The sequence below is a fragment of the Corvus moneduloides genome, chromosome 6, assembly GCF_009650955.1.
Source record: "Corvus moneduloides isolate bCorMon1 chromosome 6, bCorMon1.pri, whole genome shotgun sequence".
NCBI classification, from domain to species: Eukaryota; Metazoa; Chordata; class Aves; order Passeriformes; family Corvidae; genus Corvus; species Corvus moneduloides.
Genome location: NC_045481.1, coordinates 46,445,550 through 46,471,278, shown reverse-complemented (window position 1 = coordinate 46,471,278; position 25,729 = coordinate 46,445,550). Strand labels below are relative to the sequence as shown.

The window sequence follows — 25,729 nt, the reverse complement described above, 5'->3', positions numbered from 1 at the left end:
TCTAGGAGAATATCTAGCAGATAAACCTAACCAGGAGAATATAACATTGGAGATATGAGGATGATCTGAAATTGAGTACAGTGCAATAGCAACACTCAGATTCAGCAGATTCTCATGATAATTTTCAAACTGAGTTCTTGTTCAGGCCACAGGACAGGGCTAATGGCAGGTGTGGGGAAGGGCTGTGAAGCCTGGGAGGAAAAGCACATAGGTCAGTAGACCACAGATACAGACTAAGAAAGCTTAGTTGGACGTAAAAGTGGATAACTGAAAGATATTAATTTTCCAAAATCGAAGTTAGTGTCAAAATCCAAATGCAGAACTCCGCTGAGATAAAGTCAATGTTTTTTCAATCACTATCCTCTTCCTTTCCAATTCCCACCCAGGCAATCAAAGCAGCTATTTCATTCATTTTGGTATGAGAGTAGAAGGAAGAATCAGATTCTAGGAGTATGATTCCTAACTCTGGAGGAAAACCCCTTTATTCCCACTGAGCTGCACAAAAGCAGCAGGAACCATGTATTAACCACTTGCCAAAGATACCCTTCAGGTTGGACTAGTCCTTTGATGACATACTGGTGTTGACCTCTGCAGCTTCCAGTCCTTCGTGTTCTACACATGGGGTGATTCAAGGGAATGCAAGGATGGGCAGAAGGAATGAGCTAAGGCATGATTTCCCCCTGTAAGCCCCACTTAGCACTCAGGGGCCTGGGAAGAACATGAACAGCACCTGTTAAAACTGTTCAAGGAAGAGAGAGAATAAAAAAAGATTCACTGAACCAACATCCACTTATGCTCTACTCAGCAGAGACAGTCCTATCAGTCATCTGGGATCCTCCCCTGAGAAAAGCAAGAGCAAAATTCTACTCAGAGAAACAGGAAACCCAGTGCTCTTGTTCTGTACCTAGCCATTTTCTTACCTCTGCTTGTCTGCTCTGTCATTTGTGCCATTCCTTTGCCATTTCTTGGGGAGGAGAGTTTCTGTCAATGACTAACCAGAGCTGCTGCTTCTGGCTTCTCCACAGATACTGCGGGCTACACTCCTTAGAAATCACTGGTTGCTTCAATCTTCTGCAATGATTTCAGGGCTATTGACAGGGGAAGGATGTTCGCATTCAAATGAAGTTTTTATATTCAAGCGTGGAAACACTGAGGTTTTCTGAAGAAATACATGGAAGCTTTCAGAAGGAAATGCAGACTGACAGGGAGCTTACAGACTGTGTTGATCACTTACCACTGAATCATTGCTATTGGCACGCAAGTTATAACTATTCCCCCTGCAGTGACATACTGGGATTAATAACTCTTCCCTTTATTGGACCCTGCAGGATAAGAGGCCTTCCCTCTTCTGCAGCTGTATTAGCGAGAAGAACAATTCCTCTTGGCCCCTTTACAGCCCATTTCATGGATCATTTGCCATTAAAGGGTATGTAATTTTAGTAAATACAATAGGTAAATATTAACTCAGCTTCTTTATCACCACTGGCTCACCGAAGATAAGCCATCATGAAGCTGATATAATACACCAGTGACTCACAAAAGTACTTTTTTTGCTACAAACTTGGTAAAAGACACACTCGAATAGGAGACATCTGGTGCATTAATGCCCTTCATAGCCAGCTGCTGTACTGAAGTCTAGCAGTTGCATTTGTATCATATCCTTCAGTCAAAAGGTGATTCCATACATACTGTAAAGAGTTATGGCTATCCTGGGTCAGTCCAAGCACTGGGGAGGTTTAGCTTGGAAATCCTCTAACAATCCAGTTCATTTCAGGCAAAACTGGTACTGCTTCTTGAAATGAGTATCCACTATAAGATGGTGCTTTACAAGCACTGTCTGGATAATAACTCTAGAGAAATTATGTGTGCTTTGTAAAAAAAATAATGTTAGCTAGGAAAACATTACATTTGGTGTCAGGCACTTTGTGCCAATAATCCACATGATAAAAAACATCCGAAGTGAATTTGGCAAAATACTTTACAAAACTGGTAGTTATAACAATCACTTGTATATTCTAAATTGCCAGTAGAATTAAAGAACAACATGAGTTATCCTTTTTAATCCTTTGCATGATATCATAGAATTTAGGAAAGTTACTTTAAAGATTTATTTGATCCATCCGATTTTTATCTACCACACAGTTTGAAACAGATGTCATTAAGTATAAGGTAGTCTGTAGCAAGTAGTGGGAAAGGAGGGAATGGGTATCTGTCATTAATTGTCCATTAAAATACATGAAGAATGCCTTCAGTATTTTAATTTTGGTAGGAGGTGGTTGGATGTTTTCTTACATTTTGCCTTAGAATGGACAAAAAGCTCCTTAACCTCTCATCCTGCCATAGGGCTCCTTGACTTTTCATGAACAAATCAAGGAGATTAGTTATTCCTGTTTGCAAGGAATGAGTTCAGCTGCTCTTTTTTGTTTTTCTTTAAGAAGATGTAGATCTTTCAAAATCCATGTACAAGGAGTAATGACATGGCTGATTGGTGTTCGTGCACACAGGTCTCTTTGACCTATTGGCACTTCCTCACGTAAGAGAGACTCCTTGCATAGAAAATCATCTCATCAGGAGGTTGGGCCCTTGAGATTTTCTACTTGAAAGGTTTTTCTTTAAACAACCTTCCTGGTGGAAAAATATGGGGTAGCAGAACAAAGGGAAGCATATGAATTTTCTGGTTTAATAATTAGAATTTTATGGGGTTTTGGCTAGAGCAGATTCTACCTCTTTCTTAAAAAAGCAGTTTCTTATTTCCTAGGTGCCAAGATAATTCAGAAGAAACCACTGCGTGCTTAATACTGAAGTCTCTATAACCTTGAAATTACATGAAATTACATACCCAGTAACCATGTCCAGCAGGACTGAAGGTTACTGCAAGCCGAAAGAAAAGCTAAGACATGAGGCAGAGAACAAGTTAAGGTGGGAAGCTACGCAACATTAGCTGTGGCTGGGGTTTTTTTTTCTAAATTGGACTTAAACTGTGTCCCTGTTAATCCAGTCTAAAACTCTGTCAGACTATTTCTACTGGACTCCTGAGACTGAGATCCTTCCAGCATGAACTATTTATTAATATGAAAATATTTTGTGGTAGCAGCTAAGTTCTCTGTCATTCAAGTTTCAGAGATTGACCTGCCTTGAACAAAGCAGCCACTAAAACTAAAGCAGTTTTGTAGGTGGCTGAATACCAATTTTCTTCTAAATTTGAATGTTTACCCAGAGAGAGGAAAACCAAGGCAAAGGGGACAGTTTTCCCAGGCCTCTGCTTAGCATGTTGTGGAAGGTAGAATTAGCCACCCAAGAACTACCTGCCCTTACAGCTTGCTCAGACTCCCTGTATTTTTAAGGAGAACAATGGTCATACAGATTCCATAGATTCTGCCAAAAAAGGGCAAGAAGTGCTCAGCTACACTAGTCCAAAGGGACAGGCTATTGAAATTTAACTGCTGTGTCAGGTCACAGGCACTGTGTAAAGCCACATTCCTTGACCACTGTTCCTGTTGCCTTTTGTTACTGCTTAAAAGAAAACTGCATGGAGCACGGGTGCTCCTTCTCAGCACCAGCTCTGCCATACTTTCTCTCTGCTTGAGTTTTCTCAAAGTCTTGGGGTAATGAAAGCATCACAATGGTGGGTTTAAATGTTCTAGAGACTAGGCTGTGAAAAGAATTCAAGCATTTCACATAAGAAAGCTGAAAAACTGGAACATTAAAGGAACATTTGAACATAACAGATTTTAGAAGGGTGACACTGAAAAAGAACTTACTGGCTTTTCCATATTAGTGATGGAAATACGGCTTAGGTAGCCTGCTTGGACCTGTTTGGACCTTAGTCTGGGAGGTTGCCAGTTAAGAACACAGCTGTTTGTGGTAGCCTGAAAAGATTGAGTTAATTTTGCAAATTGGGCCCTGGAAGAGGGCTGCTCAACTTTAAGAACTTGTTTTGCCTTAAAATACCCCCATGCCCCTCAAAGCTTCTGCTGGGAGATGAAATTTCAGAATTTGTATATCAATGTTACAGTTATTTAAATGTATTTCAGTTTTTGTCAGACCTAAAATTCACAAGAATTTTCTTTCCTATGATCTCAGAGTTTTTAATTCTATTTCTGCCTTTTCCCGGTGTCTGAGTTTGCTTTTCTAGACAAGTGCAACAGTGTATAACAAGCACAGTAACTGCACGATTATTTACTTAGGGCTTTGCCTTTGCTGAAGTCCTTTCACTGGGGTTTATGTGCAGAGTTGCATGTGCTCAGTTCAGTGAAGTGTAGTTTAGCAAAGTACACTCAAACGGTAAACATACTGAAAATTTTATCTTACCCTTCCTCTCCCACAGCACAAAATAATACTATTATAGAACATAGATCAGAAAGCAAGGTAGTTATTAGATCAAAAACCCCTACCTTATATTATTTTTGGAAGAATTCTTCTTGGTTTGCATGTGGCTTTTTCCCTCTTTCTGAATCCCATCTGCCTCACCTCAGATAGCAGCAGTGATTTTTCCATATTCCTAACAAGTATTTTCCTTTCTGTCCCTAGTGTTCTCAAAACACTTGTCCAGTAATGCTTCATAAAACAACTGTGCTCACTTTATCAGCAAATCTTCCATTAACTCATTTTTGAATGCGGATGGGATTTCTCACTGTGTTGCTGAAGAGTCCCTGTGAACAACACTGAGTTTCCAGTGCATCTCCAGGTAACTACAAGGAAATAGTTTGAGATTTGAACTATCTTGGAGAAGAAGACTACAACTGGGAATGAAACCCATGTGTTCTTGGGCAGCAGGAGCTGGGACCTTGGGTTTTGGTGCCTTCAAAGGCTATTTGGTTGGAAGTCCTACTTGTCTTCCAAGAAGGCTTCCCCATTTTTCAAGGCAAAACTAGAACTGTTAAGTACTGGGAGAGGAAGAAAAAGAAACAAACCAAAAAGAAACTCCTTCCCACCCGTGAAAGTGGGAGGCTAGACAGAAAGTCTAGAGGAGATGAACACAGGACTCAGGCATGGAGACAAGATGTGGGCTCTTGTTACTGCTCCCTTTTTGCTACAGTCCAGGAGACAAGGCAATTCCTGGAGAGTAGAGTCATTCTTTGAGGATAGAGACAAGCCCATTCCTTTCCAGCACTAATATTTTTTATGAAGCTGCCAGGGTCCTGCCTGGAAGACAATGGGAGCAGAAGGTTCCACAATCTCCTGAGTCCCTAATGGGCTGACATCACCCTTTCAGAGAGGGTGATGAGAGATATTTCTTCAGTTTTTTCCTGGGTTTTCCAGAACTTGTGGCCTGCAGACCCAATAGCTCTTGCTTAAGGAACAAAATGCTTCCTGGGATGAGACAATACAGATCTCAATTTAATTCCAAGATTGTTGTGGAGGGGAGCAAAAGTGCTGCTCACTGCCACTACTACTCTTTGTAGGGATACACAGTTAAGGCTTCTTTCCTTTCTTTCTCTCCCAAGTACTATTGGTGGATTTCTCCACTGGAGAAAGTTTAATCTGTTTGATTTTGTCATCTAGTTCCACTGGAAACGCAGGTGCAAACTGAACCACAAAGTTCTGAGGTGACTAAGAGTGCAGAAAGGGGTGGAGGTTTGACATGTACAGTGTGACCTGTAACGGCCAAGCACTTGTAAGTAAGAGTTCTGTGACAGCGTGTGCTTGTGAACCTGCTTATGGGCAGCACTGACCCGGCACCAAAACTGAGAGGGCTGCCATAACCCAGAGCACTGTGACAAACAACACCTCATGGGTGCATGTAAATTTCTGTCAGGATAATTCCTGTCCACTGCTTACTAAGAGCATCTAAATGTCTGTGGGGAGAGATCAGCATTCATTCTTCTGAGATAAAACCCTCTACGTGATGAAACAGAAACTCCCTTTCAAGGCAGCTTGCTTTTTGGGTATGAAGTGACTTTACATTCTTAGCCATAGACTGCCCTGCAGTGGTGAAGGCGAAATCTGCAGCCTTACTGACTTTAATCCAGGATCTTTAAACTTTCTCATTAAAAAGTAGTTTGCCCATCACTAGAAGGGACAGAAGGCGCCTGTGCTACAGACCAAATGAAAATTAAATGAAGTAAGGAAGATTTTATATTTCAATGTAAATACAGTGTGCAGCAAAATGCCACTTCTGCCTAGTAATATTTTATCTCTTTTTCATAGGAAACAAGGCAGATTTGATCACACCATGTATCCATCTCTGGAATTTATTTGCTGACTTCAGCCAAATTTAACTGCAAAAATGAAAATCTCAAGGACAGCTAAATTTCAACAGATTTTGAGGAAAGCCGTTTTTGCAAAAGGCTCAAGGAAACATGGTTCCAGTGTCAGCACAGAAATTGTTGGATAACAAAGAATCCACAGAGGAGAGTGACTTTGTAAGTGACCTGGGAGAAAACTCTCAGTCACATCTTGCAATGAACATAGAGATAGAAATCCTTAGAAACCCATAATAAAGCAGAAACTGGGCTTCATTAGTTCTGCAGCTTGCTCTGTAAACTGACAAAACTTCCTTCTTGTTAGATCAGCTACCTCTCCAGCTCCAGAGAAATCTGCTCTTCAATCATAGTATTGTAATGCTGAAAAAAATCGGGAGTTTCACTTTCTGAACATTCTTATCAGTCTTATAAAAAGGCAAAAATTTTATCTGCCTTTTAAGCTGCAGCACAATTGATAGGCTACTAGTAGCGAAAAATGGTGCCACCAATCCTTTAGGTAGCAAAGATGCCAGTATTGAGGTTGGCTATTGCCAATAAAGATTTCATTAATGGAGACAAAATAAAACCAAAAGCATTTTTTTTCACTACAACAGGTGTGGTTTGACCTCATTGTACTCTAGGATGATTCAAGAGAAATGAACATCTTCCAGTTACCTCCTTCAGCTCCCCTTACAATAAGATAAACAGGCACTCCTTTAGATATGTCCTTTGTTGTGAGACAAATTAATATCAAAAACGGCTATTGTTTTCCATTTTCTGCAGAGGAAGCCTAGGATTACTAGCTCAGTGATGGGCATCTGTTTTGCAAATGTTGGAATTTGGAGAGCTCTTACTACAGGAGTAACTATACATCCTGAAAGCACTGTGAGTGAACTTCACATGGCTGAGGAACTACAGTTTTAGTGAAAATACATAATTGCGATGAACTGAGACAGTTCTAACATGCAGAGCCCTGCTAAAATAACATCTGTTGCTGAACTAGAAGTTTCTCCAAGTCATCTGAATCATTGCATGATGATTATTCATTTTTGGCTTTGTTCTGGCAGACATCATCATCTTCTCTCCCACCTTACAGACTGGGTCTTCTGAACAGCACAATCTTATCAGTTTTTAAGGAGCCAGGAGTAGATATCCCAAAAATTTAGGAAATCACTTGACTTCCTATAACTTGTAAAAGAACTTTTCTTCTCTCTTCAAACTCAAACTCATCAAGAGAGTACAAGAATAAGTACAAAAGCCATGCTTTTTGAAATGTGCTTTTAATCAGTCAGAGAAAATAAGCAGATTTGAAAAGGACCCAAGAGGCTGTGCACTTGGAAGAATACAAATTTGTGTTCTTATTTTGTGCACAAATAAATAGGGCACTGGTCAAATTATTCAGAGAACAAACAGGATACAGTTACTGGAAAAAGTAAAGTTCAAAAGTAGTCAAGGAAGTTCAGAATGGTTCATAGTCCTTTCAGTTAATGATGCCAGGGGTTTTTTGCCTTCATTTTGATGTTAAGCTGATGGCTCTCTTGATCCGGTTCAGAGTGCTCGCCTTGTCATTTTCTTCATTGTTCTGCAGCTCATTGAGTTTTGGGTTTCTGCATTCAGTGTCTTGACAGCTGCAGCTCTCCACGTAGATGTACTTATGTGACATTGAGTGCCCACCAGGGCATTTCAGTACCACGTGCTTCTCAGTGGTGCTTGTTTCTCTGCAGCAGGAGCAGCTGTGATCCATAGAATTGGCCTCAGCAGAATATCTGTTAACACCGAAAATGGCAACGTTACTCTGTGCCAGAAGCCAACAGGAGAGGGTGAAAGCAGGTACAGAACTCCTGTGAGAAGAGCCACAGCTGTGCCTAACGGAAGTGCTAAGCTCATCTGACAGAACAGTGATTAAAAAATGTATATCCCAATCAGGGCAGTGTTAAGAGGAAGGGGAAGCAGCAGCTCTTTCTGTTTCCATCTCACAGCAAAGTATTTTTTGCAGCTTTGTGTTCATCAGCTTCCTAAGCACCTTTCCTGAGCTGAAGAACCTGTCAGTATCAGGCCATAAACTGTGACAAGATCCATCTTTTTCTTGTATTTGTGTGTAGAAGCAACCACAGCAAGACCCTAAGATGATCAGGAATTTCAAACTACTAATAAACTCCCTAGATAATCAGAGTTCCATGTGATACTAAAGATCAGTTTTCATCCATGTAAGGTGCACTGTGGCAGACTCAGTGATAGGCAGTAAGTGACAGTTTCTTTGGTGAGCTAGAGTTCTGTTTTTCCAGTGTTTTAGTAGCTCACTACCAAGTGTCCTACTAACCACTTCCTTATAGCCACTTTTTTGTATATTCTCTCATTTCAGAGAAAAATGTACAATCAAAATACTAACACCATACATAAAGCATTCATTTTCTCATTTCTTTACTGTATAAAAATCATGTATGTTTGAATCTTCCTTTAAAAAGAAGTGTATGTGCATTTCATTTTAGATGTTAACTTTTGAGAAGCAGCTTTTCCACTTAAAATCTTGAAGTCTGGCTGCTCTCTGGGCTCATTCCCATTACAGGAAATAATCCATGTTCTTCTGTGATGATTCCTAGCCAAGGTGGTCTGACACAAAACCAGCTCTTAATGGATGAATAGGCCTTATCACAGCTGTCTGAATCCCTAGGCAATTTAATACACTTTTCTGCTTTGTATTAAGACAAATCAACCAGTCAGTCACAGATTCCATGACTTTATGTCCGTGATTTGGGGAGCAGATAGTTCCAGGTCTTCTACCATTCTGTAGTCTACCTATTTATTGTTCCTTTTATATAAACAAGCTCAGTGCCACCAGGACTTAAATCTCGTTGTCTTGTGAGTTTACTTACAGCGAGAAGGTTCCACATGTTCCTTCACATTCCGACAACTCAACTCTGTCCACGGAGCGGCAGCCTTTGTAGATGATAAAGTCTTTTCTCTGGCGCACAGAGCACGGTGTTTGGCTGTCCACAGGGGCACCTACACGGAAAGAGCAGAAAATTCTTTCAGTGAAATAGCTCCAGAAGTCCCTCACACCTCAGAATTCCCTGGGCTTCCCTAGCGCACTGAAAGAATTGCCTTAAGTGGTCTTTCTGCTTCACTTGAAACTTCTCCAGAGTGATCAGACAGTGAAGGCTTGGAATGACAAATATAAATTAAAAAGTATCTATTTAAATACAAATATATCTGGAAAATGCGTTGATTTAAGAAGACAATTCATTCTCTGTATTGTTGATTCAGATACACTGGCATACTTACAGGTTTTGCAACAACCGTTAGGTAAGAATGAAATAGTTCCCTGAAAGAGAAAAGAAACAGAAAAACATTACATTATTTTATTTTTCTATGTTAAATAGGCATTAAGGTCAAAAACTGAGGAGAGCAGTTCCTCAGTGGCTGGAAATAACCTGTGAAAAGTGTAGCATTGATCTAAATAAGCAAAGAAAACAGTCTCTTCCTGATTTGAAATCTATCAGTTTACAAAGGATTGTGAAAATAAAAACAATTCTTTGAAGGAAGTCTACAGTTAACATAATGCAACTTTTCCTCAGAAACATTTCCAACAAATGCTTTCTGAGTCCTCTGTATTTGAATGGGGACTGTGCATGGTGTTACTGGCGGCCTACTGACTGAACAGCTTGTGTTTCTGTAACATTCAAGGAAACTGCTTCTTGCTGAGACAGGACCCCAAACAAAGCAGTTAGCAAAGATTCAGTATCTTGGTGCTGACCAGTATTTTGGCTACTGAGAGACAGCTATGACTTATAAGCCTTGAATTGTCACCCAGGTATCTTATTTTATACACTCTATAGGGCTGTGCATGGATGCATCTGGAACTTTCACCCTTAGGACTGAGAAAATATCATGAAAGGTTATCAGAGCTAAATTTTACTTTTGTTGTTAGTTAGATGGCTGAACTAAACTGAAGTAATCTATGTATCAAGTAGAGAGTGAATTTTCCATTTTTACTTACAGGTTTGCAGCTCTCCTCATTGAATGCTGGACAGGTAATCTCAGATGTGGAAGCGATAAGCTGGTTGTGGACATCTACACAGCTATAAATGGTGCAGTTGTTGCGAGGATCATTTTTAAAGTCTCCAGGCTGCAAGTGAAATGCAAAGCATAGTAAAGAAAGCTGAAGGGAGCTCAGACAGAAATTTTCTTGCCCTCTGATAATGACTTTCATCTTGTTTCCCAGTCAATTATTTTTAGGTTAACAGCCACTTGAGATACAGATCATGACATGGATTGCAATATGCCATACATGGGGAAAATCTTCACTTTTACATGGGATTTTCCTTGAGAAAGAAAAATGTCTCTAAAGTACATAGCGTACTTTAACAAAATCATCCATGCCCATGGATTTTGCCTTCAAAAAGCTAGACTGTTTTACGATAATTAAGAACAACCCTAAATCTTCATCCTACAAGAGCAACAGAATTGTTTCATATGCAGGCTTTAATAGTGTTTTTCAGCATACAGAAATAAAATGACATAGAAAAGCTTCCAGACACTGGAAGAAAACCCCTTCCAATGGTATTGGATTTCTCATTCCAAGATGGGCCTTCCAGATAATTTTATTTCATTATACCTACCTTCAGGTCAAAAAATTGTAGCTAGGTTTTGCTTTAGATGAGATTTTGATCTTTCAGGTGGAAACTTACACTAAAGCCTTGTCTCTGGCAAGGAGATGTTCCCTTTCTGAAAGAGGGAACTTTACAGATTTGGTGGAGACATAAGACATAGAGCATACTTACACTCAAGATGAGTTCAGAATTGTCTGCTGTGTGTATAATGCACTTGGTCTGCACACATTTTCCACAGCATTCACCTTTCACTGGTTTAAGTTCATAGCCCTAGAAATTAAAATTAGTTAAAAACAAGGCACGATGATAGATGAATTTTTGAGAAATAAATGAGAACATACTAATCCATTAATTGATTACACTTCAAAGTGCACTCTAGATTTGTGGCTTTCTATGTTCCAAACCAACAGAAGACAAGTAATAAAAGCAGGTTATAAATGGAATAAATTAATGCACTACAATAAATATGCATAATAATTAAATACCACTCCACAACATGGTCTACAGAAATTTCCCAGCTAATCCTGCCATTGTGAACTGAATGCTTTCAGTAACACAGTCAATCTCAGGCAGTAGATTGCTCAAAGAACAGTTGATATCAATGCTGGAGTTGGTCTCTGGGTTTCAACTCCCTGTCCTTTGCTTAATACCACTCATTGATCAAACAGATTTTCACATATATGGGTATTTTGGGGTCTTTTGTTTCTTTAAGCTTGCCACTTACTGGTTGACAGTATGTGTTGCAGGGGACATGTTCACAGGAGATGATATTCAGTTGAGTGCTGATGTTAACATCATTTGTGCAGAAGCAATTCTGACACTTGTCAACAAAGACTGAGGAGTTGGGCTACAAATTTTAAGGAAAAGAATCACATATTAAGGAGATAGTATGTGTTTGACAGACATCTATTAATTTTTTAAAAATCTATAAATCTAGCAATGGAAAAGGAAAAAATCATAAAGACAACTGGATAGCTATTTGCCTAGCCATTTATGGAGACAACATTGTAAATACCGAATGTATGTCTTTACTGAAGTCCTGTATAGCAATGAGAAACTCTGATATTAAAAGAACAGGTACAATTACTAGACCCAAGAGAATTTATTAGAAATCTAGGTTTGGTTAGAATAATACTTACTTACATATCTTTTAATTTTTGAAAACGGGGTCTTAAAACTGCAGTAATGTGCTGACAGTAAATGTGGACTGACTTTTTTAAATGCCAGAACACTTAACCCAAATTCCTCTCTGATACTGACATACATGCAGCCCTTCAATTTCTTTCCTACACAGGAAACTTCAGAAAAGATTTAGGCTTTGTGAAATTGATAAACTCCTGACAGAAATTAGACAATTTCTAAAATACTGATTTTACTGGATAAACTTCTTCATAGCACTTCTGATCAAGTATACTAACTGGTCTTTAAAGCATTTTTAGAAGACTATTGAAACAGAAACTTACCAAGAACTCAGCATTCCCGTGTACGCAAACCCCCTTGGGAACTGTTAATAAGCAAGGAATTAGATATTTAGACAGGAAAAAAGAATAAAAAATGTCTTTATCCCACTCTAACCAAACTAATTTCTTCCACAATGAATCACAATTCATATGATTACTCCCCAGTTCTGGTAGCAGACAGGACATGTATAAATTATAAAAATTAACGCTGCATGTGCAAAAAGGGACGAAGATTCATCCCAGTATGTGCAGTCCAGTTCATAACCAAGAATGTCCACTTAACAGATACAAGTACTTCCTTGTTTCAGTTACCAAGAACTGTAAATCTGTCTTCTACTGGAGATGCTTCTAGGGACTTTTTGCTAGATTAAGCTGAGATCAGCATCCCAGTTAATTCTGTAGCTGTTCTTACGTGTAATTATAATCAGGAAAATTGAACTTGAGCCACCTGAGCTATATCCCATTTCCTAGCTGTCATAACTATATCACTAATAACCAATTTTAATAGTAATGAATTTGTAGAATCTGTGTTTAATACCTCTTTCCATAGGCTATTGCATACAGTCTTATTAAGTGTCATGCTAAATTATGTAATAAATATAAGGCTAATAATTGTAATGTATTTCCAAGGGACTTACCACATTGGTACACAGGACAGCACTGACCACTGGGAATATAAGAATGAACTTCAAATCCCAGTGAGCACTTGGGGGCTTTAGCTGTGCAGAAGCTTGTATTGCATTCTAAGAAAAAAAAAAAGAAAAAAAAATAAGCCAGAAAGTACACTAAATCACAGCTAGTAGAAATAAGCACCTATCACAGCATTTAGGATGAACTTTCCATTGCTAGGAAACAGTCCAGATTCTCTTCAAAGAAACAAACTGCAGATAGGAAACACATTTTTTCTTTGTAAATCTAGGCACTGGATATGGGGTACTGTATTAATTTATTAATTGTTTTCTACTGTGCAATTATCCTGTGTTAATAAAGTATCACCATTATATGCATCTCTCCAGGATTTTAGGCAATTGCTGGAAAATAAAAATTGACAGAGAATTCAATAATCTATCTGCATTTTGCTTAAATAAAATGTGGCCCTGAACTCAGAACTATAGCTTGAGTTATGTTGAGTGCCATAACTGTAAATTCAGTTATACTGAATCATTGCAATATTAAAATGTATTTTCCCTAGCACTGGGACAGTTGATTTTAAAAAGCATGAGGAAAGATACTATTTTGTGACTTCCTGCAGATCTCTGGTACTAAGGTAGTGCAGCCTCTTTTCCTTTCTATTTCCAAGAGGTATAGAAAGACTAGAAACAAAAGTATAAACTCACTGCAAGTGAAAAGAGGGCAGCAGGGGTCTTTAGGATTGACTTCCTGGATCTCATAGAAGCCTTCTCCATCACAAGTGACCTTCTTTTGGTCACATTCATGAGGCTCACATACAATGCCATGTTCACCTTCCAGGCAAATACAGTCCTGACAGTCCATTGTAAACCTTTCTCCAAACTGTCATTGAAAAACAATAAAATGAGTGATTTCATGGTAACCAATTAAAAGGAACAGGAGTAAAATCAGGAGCACAAAGTTGGGAGATGACAAAACAAGATCGCACCGTGGAGACCACTCTCCTCTCCCCACCCAAGCTTCTACTTGAAATACAAAAGCATACAGCATCATACCTCTCTCGGTATCATATCCACTCCAACACAGCCTGGGAAAATACAAAAAAAATTTCCATTACCAGTCACATAACAGGAGGCATCTCTACTATACATCGTATGAGCACTGCATACAGTCAAATCTACGTTGCATAAACAAGAAGGAAACAACGAAGAGGAAACAAACATACATCCAAGGGAAGCAGTAAAACTCACCACAGGTTTTCACGCAGACATCCACACCGGAGTCATACAGCATGGTTCCATTAGGACAGAAACAGCCTTCTGCTTGTTTAGTTGATGTGTCATTCTGTCCTCTGTGAGACAAAATGTTCAGAGGAACACCATTAACCTCGTAGGCACATACAGCAGGATTATGCTAAATAACCTTTCACTGAAAATACAGTGGCAAGTGATCTGCTCATTCGTGATTGGGGATTGTCGGTGTTTGTGTTTGATAAAGCCAAACACCAGAAACAGTTCAGGCACACAGATTTAAGATCAACAGAACAGTGCTAATAAATTTGACAGTCAGTTTAAGACATGAGAGGAGGTTGATTTTGCTCATTCACCTGAGCATTAGATATGACTGAACAGTTGTACAAGCTATAACTAACTGTGAAGGAATTTTTTACCTTGATTTGCAAGTCATCTCTTTAATAGGACCACATGCTCTGTACTCTTTACCTGGGGGACATTCATGAGCTGAAATGGAAAAACAAAAAGGAGGAACAGCTCAGTGACAATATAATATAAAAGCCCCATGGCCTTATGCTAAGAACTTAAACACTGGTTGCTCCTTTTCCTATGTATCTATGGCAATCTTGAGAAGCAAAGAGAAAAAAATCCCAGATATCTGACTCATGTCTCTAACTGGAATAATTTTGTGCAATTTAGCCATATAGTACTGTAGTTTACACTGAGGTGATAAAGCCAAGAGTCTACATCTTGATTACAATTTTTTCCCATTATTTCAGTCTCTTTTGCACAAGTTCTCAAAGGGGAATGTGTTCCTACCCTTTGTGCTCTTACTACAGATGAAAACTAATGCACCAAATAGAGAGTGATCTGCTGATGCCTGCAAAGCACAGAACTGCCTACATACAAAAAAGTATGTACTGATACAGATGTTTCTGGCACAGTCAATACATGTATATTTTTGCAGGTCCATTTAACATTTCCATGGTTAAAAATGTTACCTGCAAAATTACTTAAGGAAACCAGCTGGTGTGATTTGTTGGTGTCTTCATTACTCTGAAAGCAGTATGACATTACTGCTGAAACAGTTCCACGTGATCTTCCTTAACATTTCAAGAAGAATGGCCAGATACTTACAGCATACACCGTTGGTGTGCTTTCTCCAGTCAATGCATGCACCTTGATCAGCACAGGTGGCAGCATAGATCTGCAGACTTGAGCATTCCAGGTCTAGGTTGGGAAGTACACAGCTATCAAAAACACATGCTGCATAGTACTTGTCAGGCTGGACAAGTGCATGGCACGGCTCGAACACACTAGAAACAGAAATATTTATCATTATTAGTTACTGAATGATCCATACATTTTTCAATGTGCTTAACACGTTATGATGTGGCAACAGTGGATGTGGGAGATTAAGAACACGTGGATGTGGACTATTGATGAGAGATTTGTGCTAAGAGCACTTATCCAGATTGTAATCTTTCAACATATCTTAAAGTATTCTTCCTTCACCTACAAAACACTTAGACATCAACATTTTGAGTCCAGGAGCTGTATATTATTGGGTGCAACCATGTGTTATCCCTTTAAAGAGATTTTGATTTTTTTTCTTTTTCAGTTCTGACATGGTGCTCTAAAAAATAAGATCTCTGTTTTCAGTTGGACTCTGTTTTCTGCTAAGTAAACGTGGGAAAAGGCAAGAACATGAAACAGGGGAGAGCAGAGAGTGTAGAAGAACGTGGGAACATAAACAAAGGTTAATGTGGCAACCAGAGGGTTGAAAGAAACTGTCAGCAAAAAATAAAAACCAGGAAAAGTAAAAGAGTGGAAGCAACCATAGAGATACAAGAAAAGGAGCAATAGTTAGAAAAACTTTTCACTGATGAATTAATCCTAAAATTTCCATTTAAATCAAAGACCAAAGGCTTGCAAAACCAAGAGGAATGTTACCTTCCCAAAAGAAGTTCGCAGATGGAAGATTCTTTGCAAGGCTGTGTTGGTGTTGTGCTAGGTGAACCTGTAGGAACTAGGCCTGGAGAGCACTGTGGTTTGGAAGGATCAACAACTTGCCAATGATCTGCCATGATTTCACAGTTTTCTGCAATGTTTCCATCTGGCAACATGCAGTCATCTGCGGTGTTGTTATTGCAAGTACCTAAGGGTGGTAAGGTGAGAAAGAATTCACTCACAGATTTGCTAGGAAATTCCATTAATCTTTGCAGCAGGGCTGTCATCGTGGTTTTCTGAGAGTCCAAAAATTAGAAGAGTAAGCCTTACCACACTGTCCCTGGGTGTTGTTGCCAAACAGACTGTAGGGCATTCTGATAGAAAAGGACAAGCCGTTGTAAGTCACATTCATTTTCAGCTCAGGAATTTCCACAACACGATTTATGCCTGACTCATAGATGCTCACACCAAACTTCTTGTAAGGCAAAGCCACAAGCTGGTTGTTTACCGTCACCTAATAAATAAAGAAAAATAGAAAAGAGGCATATGTTTAGTTTGACTTTTCAAAACAGTTGACTGTTCCTTTGCTTTGCAGAGAGAATGCAAAGGTAAATAATATCCTTTTAATTTGTAACAAGTGTTCCTGTGTTTCCTTTGTTACTGGAAAGTCAAACTTTTCTTCTCTGAGCCACAGAAAACCTATCAACCTCGGACAAATGAGGCTGAAAATTCAAGGTTTAAACCAGATAAATCCTAACATTCAGCAGACTTATTAGAGTGACTATGGCATCAAGGACTCCTCATGAAAGTGGAATATAAAATTCTCTTAAATTCTTATGGTATAACGTTTTAGGCACAAAGGGAACATTTTCTTGGCATAAAGAGAACATGCTTGTAGGAAAATTAAATAAAAGAAATAAGACTGAAACTGTATTATTTACTTAAATACAGTAGCCATGATATACCTGTGAAACTAACACTACTACTTATACTCAGCAATGGGAGATTTCTTTGCTTTAGAGAAAAAAAAGAGATCTAAATGTTGTAAATTTTCAACAATATGTTGCAACCTAACTTGTAATATTCTCACACAGTAATGTACAAAAATAAACCAAACAAACAGCACAAAGCTATAAAAAGCCCCAAACACTTCTCACCAATTTTGAAGCCCAAAACCTGTGACATCACATTTATTAATGGAATACACATATAGGTGTCTTATTCTGAAAAATTAAAAAGGCCACACAAGTCAAAGCTACTAATGGTACTTTTAAAAAATGCTTCAGGCCAGCACTTTATTGTTATGTCTACCTTACATTATCTCCTCCCATTCCACATTGTTCTCCTTTGTTACATTAATGTTAATTATAAATTAACTTATTTTATATCCTTGCCTCTTAGCAATTTGTCCACATTTGTGTATTTAGGAGAGATCTACAAAGATTTGAGATTAAAAAGACAAGAAGTCGTAGAATTTTTCCCCCATATTCAGAGTCAAAAAATGCTTTGCAGTAGTCCTTTGAAGTCCTTCGAAGCAGTCCAATTTTATAATCTAAACTGTTACTGAATCTAAAAGACAGATTAATTTTTTCCCCAAACTTTGTGAATATAATTATCCTGTTGATGCAGTATTAATATCTGAATCAAGAAATCAATGGTAACATTCTCTAGTACCTCTACTTGTAGAGTATTTGGTTGTGCTGTTCTCAGCCTCACTTCCTGAGTCTCGTGTCTCACGATGAGTGTTCGAGGACAGGACACTACATCCCGTGCATCACAATAGTAGTTATCAATGTAGACACCAAAGTTGTCAACTTTCTTATTGATCTCTTCCACAAGGACATATGTACAATTCCCTTGAAAGCTGTAGTATAATCCATCAAAAGTCATGTAATGGGGATCTCCCCAGCCAGTGCAGTAGCCTAAAAAAACATACAGCTAAGTTAGGCTCTTATGGCAACATATCAAATCATACCAGACTACAAGCAAAATCTGTAGGTATGGGAAACATCTCACTGAACTTTGGGCATTTTAATTTTAATGAAGTGCATATGTCAATGCATGAGCTCATTAGCTAGAAGTCATCAATAAAAACCACTTCCACTTTCAATGCACAGTTCATCTGACATTAATGGCAGACAGCTGAGAATAAGATTAACTGTACCATAGATATATCTTTACCAATCATCTGAACAAAGAATATATACAGGCTTCTAGCCTATAGATGTCTCCATCTGGACATTTAAATCCTACTTTGGGAGACCAATTTACTCTATTAACACATCAGTTATGTAGAGATAATGGCAACTTAACCAAATCCCTCAATTAGCTAAAAAGAATCAGCAAAGCATTCTAAACTAACCAACATTAGAAGACTGGGTCACAGTCTTCTGCACGATACTTGTTCCCTGATAAATATTATTGGTCTTGACAGTAGTATTGTTCCCTCAGGAGATTAAATATTCAACAAAATATATACTTACAATCACACTCCCAGTGCCAACAGCATCCATCCTCATCAATGACTGGCACAGGAGAAAGTCCATTGGCGCATGTGGGTTTTGGAGGTGGATTGCAGATTACTGGAATCACCTGGACAACGTTGTCTTCTACACATATTGCCTTAATGCATTCACAGAGCCACCATGAGTCACCTTCCTGTGTTTGAAAAGAGAGGAGAAGGGAGGAGACAGAGACAAACCTTAGGAAGCAATGAGACTAACAACAGTTATGCCTGAATATCTTCTGCCAGTTTTTAAAATGCCGTATGTTTATTGACAATTCTTTCCCCACCAGAAATCTGAAAATAGGATGGAAGTGCATCAGTCAGCACTATCTGGATCTGCAAGATGAGCTAGGAAAACTGAGAGCTGCTAAGTGAAAAGCATTGCTTACAAAAGTCGAGCCAGTAAACTGATATGGGAATCACCTTTTCTATTTTCAGCTGTCTAAAACTGAGATGTCTGATCTAATCTCATCACCTAGACACCCTCTCTAATCAACAGTGAAAGATGCTGATCAATATGAATGGCCAATATATGATCAATTCCCTTCCATGAATGCCTAGAACAGATTAACAGCTAAAGCTACAGTGAACACCAACTGTTCAGGGAGAAATGTCCAAGGTGATTACGTGTATACATTGTGATTGTATGCATTTTTTTATATCTTCTACCAGTTTTTCAGCCATGAATGATTTTTATTCCTGCAGACCTACTGAGCAAGTTGGGAGGCATCTGAGCTGTGAGGAGGCTTTAGAAATGTACAGAACACTAACTTGTCTGTGTCAGAGGTGGAGGGTTCAAAAAAAAAAAAAGAACTCTGAGTCAAATTTCACAAGCATTTAAATGCAGTGATCTGTTTCACAGTCCTCTCCTGAAACCAGACTGTGAACAAGCATGACTCATTCCAAACTCAGACAAATGCAGCCCTGTGGATTTTTGTTGGGCTGCAGTGTAAACACACAAACTTTTACCCACTCTGGACTTATTCAAAAGCAGAAATAGAAAAGACAGCTTAGCACCACTTAGGTCTTAGTTTCCTCTTCATCAGAGCTATACTACAATAAAGACAAAAACTGAATTGTGATCTAGCTCCTTGCAGAAAGCCCTTTAAAAGCTATCCTTGAAGAGCTAATAGCAGTATATAAGCTATCAACCCAAATATCATTGGAAGTCCTGCTGATACCCAAGAAAACTAAAGAAATAGAACAGACTGATACTTCCTTTCCTTTCCACATTAATGCCTACTCTGTATCTTACTAACATTGAAGTTATGCGTCTAGTCTCCATCCAAAGCAGAATGAAAGCACAAAATCTACTCACCTCATAAGATTCATTAGGGAAAATAGTACAAGTTTTTTTAGGAGTGGTTGGTATTAGACCTGTAGTTGAACTTGAGCCATTAACTGGAGGAGTTGCACTGTGTGTAGAACTTCCTGTAGTGGTGACTGCAGTTGATGTTGCAGTAGGCCCAGATGTAGTAGTTGAGCCAGGGGGAAGGGGTTTGAAGGTGGTGGAGGTGGTGGTTGCATTGATTGTGATAAAACTGCTAGAGGTGGTTCCTGAAGTGGTGGTAAAGCTTTCTGTTTGAGTAGTACCAGAGGTGGTGGTGAACACAGGGCTGGTTGATACAGATGGCAGAGATACAGTAGAGCTGGCCGTAGACTCTAGAGAGGATGGTCCTGAAGTCGTGGTGCTAGTGACAGCAGGTGATGTTGTTGGAGTAGTAACAGTTGCAGAGGTTGTCATTGGGGTACTTATTTCCGTTCCTACTGTGGTGGTGTGGGGAGTGGACACTGAGGGTGTGGGGCCTGAAGTGGTGGTCTTGGTGGTCGATCCTGTTCCAGGGAATGGGGTTGTTGATACTGACGATGGTGTGACAGGAGTGCTGCTTGGTCCTGAGGTTGTGGTGGTATGTAATCCTGTTGGAGGGCTTGGGAACCTGGTGGTAGTGGTCTCATGGACAGGTGTTTCTGTTACTGGTGTGGTGCTGGTGGATCTTGAGGGTGTGGGGCCTGAAGTGGTGGTCTTGGTGGTCGATCCTGTTTCAGTGACTTCAGAGGTGGTAGCTGTCACTGGGCTTGTTGACACTGGTGATGTTGACTGTTGACTAGTGGTGCTTGCAGTAAACACTGTACTTATTTCTGTCGTTCTTGTTGTTGGCAGTGGGGTAGCTGAAGGAGTAACTGGAGTGCCTGTCTCTGATTCTGGTGTTGTACCCTCTTTAAGACAGGGAGAAAACAGAGTATTTTAAGCAGGGAAATTGCATTTTCTTCCTAATGTCATCTCATTTTCTACTAAGCATAAGTAGTTCAACAAGCCTAAGCATAGGGTCTTTAGATAGAAATAAAACAGAAATTGTTTTATTAACAGTTTTTGCATCACTGAGGGATTATTAACAAAATTTCCTACATCTTGCATAGGAGACGTTGATATAAACACTTAGTCAACAATTAGTGTCAGAGGGAACACCTTCTGCAATGTTAAAACTTTATACTGCAGAGAAGAGTTCAGCAGTCCTAGATCCAGGGGAATCCACTGAGTAGATCAGTGAACTCTGGTTAATTATGTATTGCTGTCATACTATATTCTATGGAAAGACCATTATTCCCTGTGCTGCTTCATGTGGCATGTTCATACCATCCTTGATTATGCTCAGAGTCATTTGATTCTACAGAAACCGAGCAGTTGCTGGAGTAGTATGTGTTCCATTTCTAATGCCCAAGCCTCTAAGACTACTCACCCACAAGCTATTTTGGGATGCTATGAACCCCAAATTCACTTTTCTGCTTTTTCACATGGCCAGTTTTCATTATGGTTGCTAATGGAGACTCCTTTAAAATAGTTTTTTTATTAGGATGTTAAAAAGTGCTCATGATTCTCACAGGCCAGCCTCAGAGCCATCTGTTTGTGCTTTTATAGTATGGTGTAAGTGACACATGGTAGAGAGAGAAGCACTGTGTACATAATAGGAGTGAGTAACAATACTAGAGGAATTAAGATGCACTGGTTCTGCCCACACAGCCCACAAGGACAGTCCTTCAACGAAAACTTTCACAGTTGGGTGAGGACAGGCAAACTCCTTCATGTACTTCACGTACTTTAACAGACGCAGATGAACTGGGACAGTAGGGGATATGACATTGCTGCTGAAAGCTGCTGGGATATTTTTGAAATATAATCAAAACTACATTAGTGCAGAGTATAGAAACTAAAATACATGTTAAGCTGCCAATAAACCCTGCTTTCTAAAATGAACAAAGGACATGAAACCCTGGGACTTACTTATTGGTTCTTTGGATGGAACTTCTGCGGGTCTGGTGATAATACTTCCATGAGTTGAGATGGTTGTTAGTGATCCAGTAACAGTGGTCGTTGTGCTCGTAGGGCTGGTGGTGGTGGTGCGAGTCTCCGGTGGCGAGGGAGTGGTTGTCGATTTTGGTGTGCTCAGTGTGGATGGAGGTGTGCCTGTTGGAAAGAGCAGGGACAGAGAAAACAGACAAAGGCACAAAGGCATGAGTGCAGCTCAATAGGAACTTGACAGAAGCTGTGCATGAGGCAGCTGCCAGACATAGACAGGTCAGCCCACCCTTAGCACAGCAAAGGTCCATAGCACCAGCCCTCCCTTTCTGCCCCAGAAAGGTGACTACTTGACATCCATGCACAGAGACAGTCATGGCCCTCCTTTCCTAGTGAAGAGATTAGGCATGGTGCTGGAAGGTGCTTCTCAACAAATCAGAGAGACCTATCAATAGGTAAGGAATGAGGAGGAGCAATGCTTTCAATCTGGCTGGGGCTTTTTATCTCTGCCTCATTACCTAGAACACCTCACTAAATCCTGGAGTAAGAGCTGCAAGCAGAATATGTGGTCCAGTAATGAAACATGTACAGGAATATCTTTCTGTCTGATTGACATGTGGTTTTCCCAATGTCAACCTGATAAAGGACATCCCAGCATACAAGTGGATCTGGTCACCCAAAGGCCACAATTCACAGCAAGATGTAGTAAGCAGAGTGAAACTTCTCCCAAAAGCCTGGCAGGGGAATCCTTCCTTCCTCCCTCTATCTATAATCTCTGAAAACCATTAGCATAGACAGGGCAAAGGAGTAGGAGAGAAAGGGAAGAACGTCTGTAAAGCTGTTCCCAAAGAGTGCCGAAAATTCTAATGTCACTAACATAAGACCCACTCCAAGTGCACATCCTGAGTCCAGTGACTACATTCTGTCCAGCTAAAGGATGAGGTCCAACAGTAGCAAAGCAAGATTTCCCACCAGTTCAGCATCTGTCTAAGCTGGGCACTAGGATGAAAAGCCTCCTTGGAGACTGTTCAATCAGGGAAGCCAAGACCATCTCCTCATGACCTCAGAATTCTTGTTCCTTTTGAAACAGCCAGACCAAAAGGCCAGCTTTGGGCACAAGACATTTCCTGGAATGCCCAGTAGTTATCGACCCCATCCTCAGTCCCGGAGAGCCTCAAATGGCAGTGCTCACAGACCTTCATTACAACCACAGGAAGGGAACATAGGAGAGCACAAAAAATAAAAGTACCTGGAGTTGGTAGGCTGGTGGTGTATGTTGGTGTTGGTGAGAATATGCTTGAAGTAGTTGAGGTGGGTGTTGGTGATCCAGTAACAGTTGTTGTTGTGCTCAGAGGGCTGGTGGTGGTGGTGCGAGTCTCTGGTGACCAGGGAGTGGTTGGTGATTTTGGTGTGCTTGGTGTAGGTGGGGCTGTTAAAAAGAGCAGGGACAGAGAAAACAGACAAAGGCACAAAGGCATGAGTGCAACTCAATAGGAACTGAACAGAAGCTGTGCATGAGGCAGCTGCCACAGACATAGACAGGTCAGCCCACCCTCAGCACAGCAAAGATCCCTAGCACCAGCCCTTCCTTTCTGGCCTCAGAAAGCAGAATATTTGAAATCCATCCACACAGGGTCATGGCCCTCCTTGCCTGGTGAAGACACTGGGGATGGTGCTGGAAGGTGCTTCTCACAAAATCAGGGAGACCTACCTATAGGGAAGAGATGAGGAGGAGTAATGCTTTCCATCTACCAGGGACTTTCCATCTCTGCCTCATTACCCAAACACCTTGCTAACTCATGGAGTGAGAGCTGAGATGGCAATCTGTGGTCAGGGAAGGATGTATGTACAGTACCAAGAGGATCAATATCTTGATAGGAGAGGAGGACATAGACCCCTGTATCCTTGCTCCTTTTGAAACAACCAGCCCAAGGGTGACCTTTGGGCAAAGGCCATTTCAGGGGACACACAGCAATTAGTCCAATCTCAGATCGCATACAGAGGCACAAATGGAGGTGCTCACAGACCTTCAATACCCCACAGCAAGGAAACACATGAGAGCACAGATAAGAGGAGTACCTGGAGTTGGTAGGGTGGTGGTGTATGTTGGCGTGGGCGTGGATGTGCTTGAAGTAGTTGAAATGGGTGTTGTTGAGACAGGAACAGTTGTTGTTGTCTGTGGGGTGCTGCTGGTAGGGGTGGTGGTGCTGGGGGGCATCGGGGTGGTGGTGGTGGTGGTGGGGGTGGTAGGGGTGGTACTGCTGGGAGTCTCCTCTGCTGTTGGCGTTGGAGCAGTTGTTGATATTGTTGTAGAGGACACAGCGCTCGTTGTGGATGAAGGTGTGGAAGTTGAGGTGCTCGTGGTGCTTGGAGTTGGAAGACACTCTGGTTTGTTGGGGGTGCAGCAGATACTGATCTCGTAGTTGAGGCAGACTGGCATCGGTATTATACCTCCTATCTGCTGATCTTTATTGTTACAGATGAGCCCTACGTTAACATTACATTCCACTTTCTGCCCTAAATCTGCAATGGAAGTGTTAGGGAATTTCTCTGCTCGGCATGAAATATTCTCAGCTTTCGCACAGACCCAGGAGGGGTCGTTCTTCAAAATGTTCTCAAAGGTTTCGTAGTCACCACTGTTCCTGTCAGAACTATCTGGGTAACTCACATCGATCCAGTCCGTCCAGATGCAGTCACAGCCTGGGAGGTGACAACAAGATGGACAGTTAGAAACAGACAGGTCAGAGGTGACAATCCAGGGCACCAGCACATACACAGGTGGTGCTCTGGGCACCCCCTGCACCCAACGGTGCCCCTCAGACACTCAGCCAACACTGGCCACAAGAAAGCTCAGTGGTGTGGCCAGGCCTCCCCTTCTTGGCCCTACAAACCACTCCAGGCCCAAATTGGGACGCAGGCACTGATGAGTTACGTATGTGCCCCCCACAGATGGGTCACATAGCTTTGTATGGACTCTCGTGTGCAAAAAACCACCCACATAAAACCCACACAGGAGGCAGAGACCAACTAAGCAGAGACTCCTGCCACTCTCAGCTTCCTGGGCCATGCACACCACCTCACTATCTCACGGAGAACTCAACCACTGGGATGGCACCCAACCACAGGGGAAGCAGGCACAGGACGCACGCTGCTGACAAAGCCTCAGCTGCTTCCCAGCAGCACACAGATAAGTGGAGACAAGCGCCAATGGGAACACTGGTAGAATCCAGCTGCCCCAGAGCCTGTGTCCGTGGAAAGGGACAATCTGCATTCTGAAACTTTTCCCCAAACTCTGCCAGCGAAAGCCTTGGAAGCGTCCTACAGCCCAAACCCCTGATAAGTAGCAGCAATGGCCACAGAGACAAAACAGGACAGGAAGGGAAGAAAATTTGCACAGCTGTGCCCAAACAGAGCCTGAAATGCTACTGCCACAAACTTTAGCCCCACTCCAACTGCACTCCATGGGTCCAGTGACTACATTCTGCCCAGCTGAAGGACACTGTCCAATAGCAGCAAAAGCAACATTCCCATCACTTCAGCATCTGTCTAAGCTGGGAATCAGCTCAAAATACCCCCTTGAAGCACTGTTGAGTCAGGAAAGACAAGGCCTTCTCTCAGGGACCTCTAAATCCTTGTTCCTTCTAAACAGCCAGCCTGAAGACTGGTTTGGGCCACAGGACTTTTCCTGGGGTGACCAGAAGTTACACCCATCCTTGATCCCATACAGAGACACATATGGAGGTGTTCATGGGCCTTCACTACTCCCACAGCAAGGCCACAAATGACAACAGAATCAGAGAATTTTTTGTCCATTCTGCACTTGGGGGCACAGGGGTTTTGGTGAGAATTATTACTTTTGGG

General features: G+C 40.8%; 1 protein-coding gene across 1 annotated transcript in view; it reads right to left on the bottom strand.

The window, feature by feature from the left end:
* Positions 1-7,456: 7,456 nt before the first annotated feature.
* Positions 7,457-25,729, bottom strand: part of MUC2 (mucin 2, oligomeric mucus/gel-forming) — a 59,067-nt gene continuing 40,794 nt past the window's right edge. The window contains exons 43-63 of the mRNA XM_032113177.1: positions 23,948-24,568; positions 23,118-23,297; positions 21,854-22,036; positions 19,892-20,790; positions 18,551-18,725; positions 17,742-17,989; positions 16,398-16,581; positions 16,071-16,275; positions 15,255-15,433; positions 14,555-14,624; positions 14,136-14,236; positions 13,941-13,972; positions 13,593-13,767; positions 12,894-12,998; positions 12,259-12,299; positions 11,520-11,642; positions 10,967-11,065; positions 10,183-10,311; positions 9,468-9,507; positions 9,059-9,188; positions 7,457-7,951 (exon numbers count right to left, since the gene is read on the bottom strand). Of these exons, the coding sequence (XP_031969068.1) occupies positions 7,696-7,951; positions 9,059-9,188; positions 9,468-9,507; positions 10,183-10,311; positions 10,967-11,065; positions 11,520-11,642; positions 12,259-12,299; positions 12,894-12,998; positions 13,593-13,767; positions 13,941-13,972; positions 14,136-14,236; positions 14,555-14,624; positions 15,255-15,433; positions 16,071-16,275; positions 16,398-16,581; positions 17,742-17,989; positions 18,551-18,725; positions 19,892-20,790; positions 21,854-22,036; positions 23,118-23,297; positions 23,948-24,568 (4,175 nt within the window). The 3' untranslated portion in view covers positions 7,457-7,695. The remainder of the gene's footprint in view (positions 7,952-9,058; positions 9,189-9,467; positions 9,508-10,182; positions 10,312-10,966; positions 11,066-11,519; positions 11,643-12,258; positions 12,300-12,893; positions 12,999-13,592; positions 13,768-13,940; positions 13,973-14,135; positions 14,237-14,554; positions 14,625-15,254; positions 15,434-16,070; positions 16,276-16,397; positions 16,582-17,741; positions 17,990-18,550; positions 18,726-19,891; positions 20,791-21,853; positions 22,037-23,117; positions 23,298-23,947; positions 24,569-25,729) is intronic.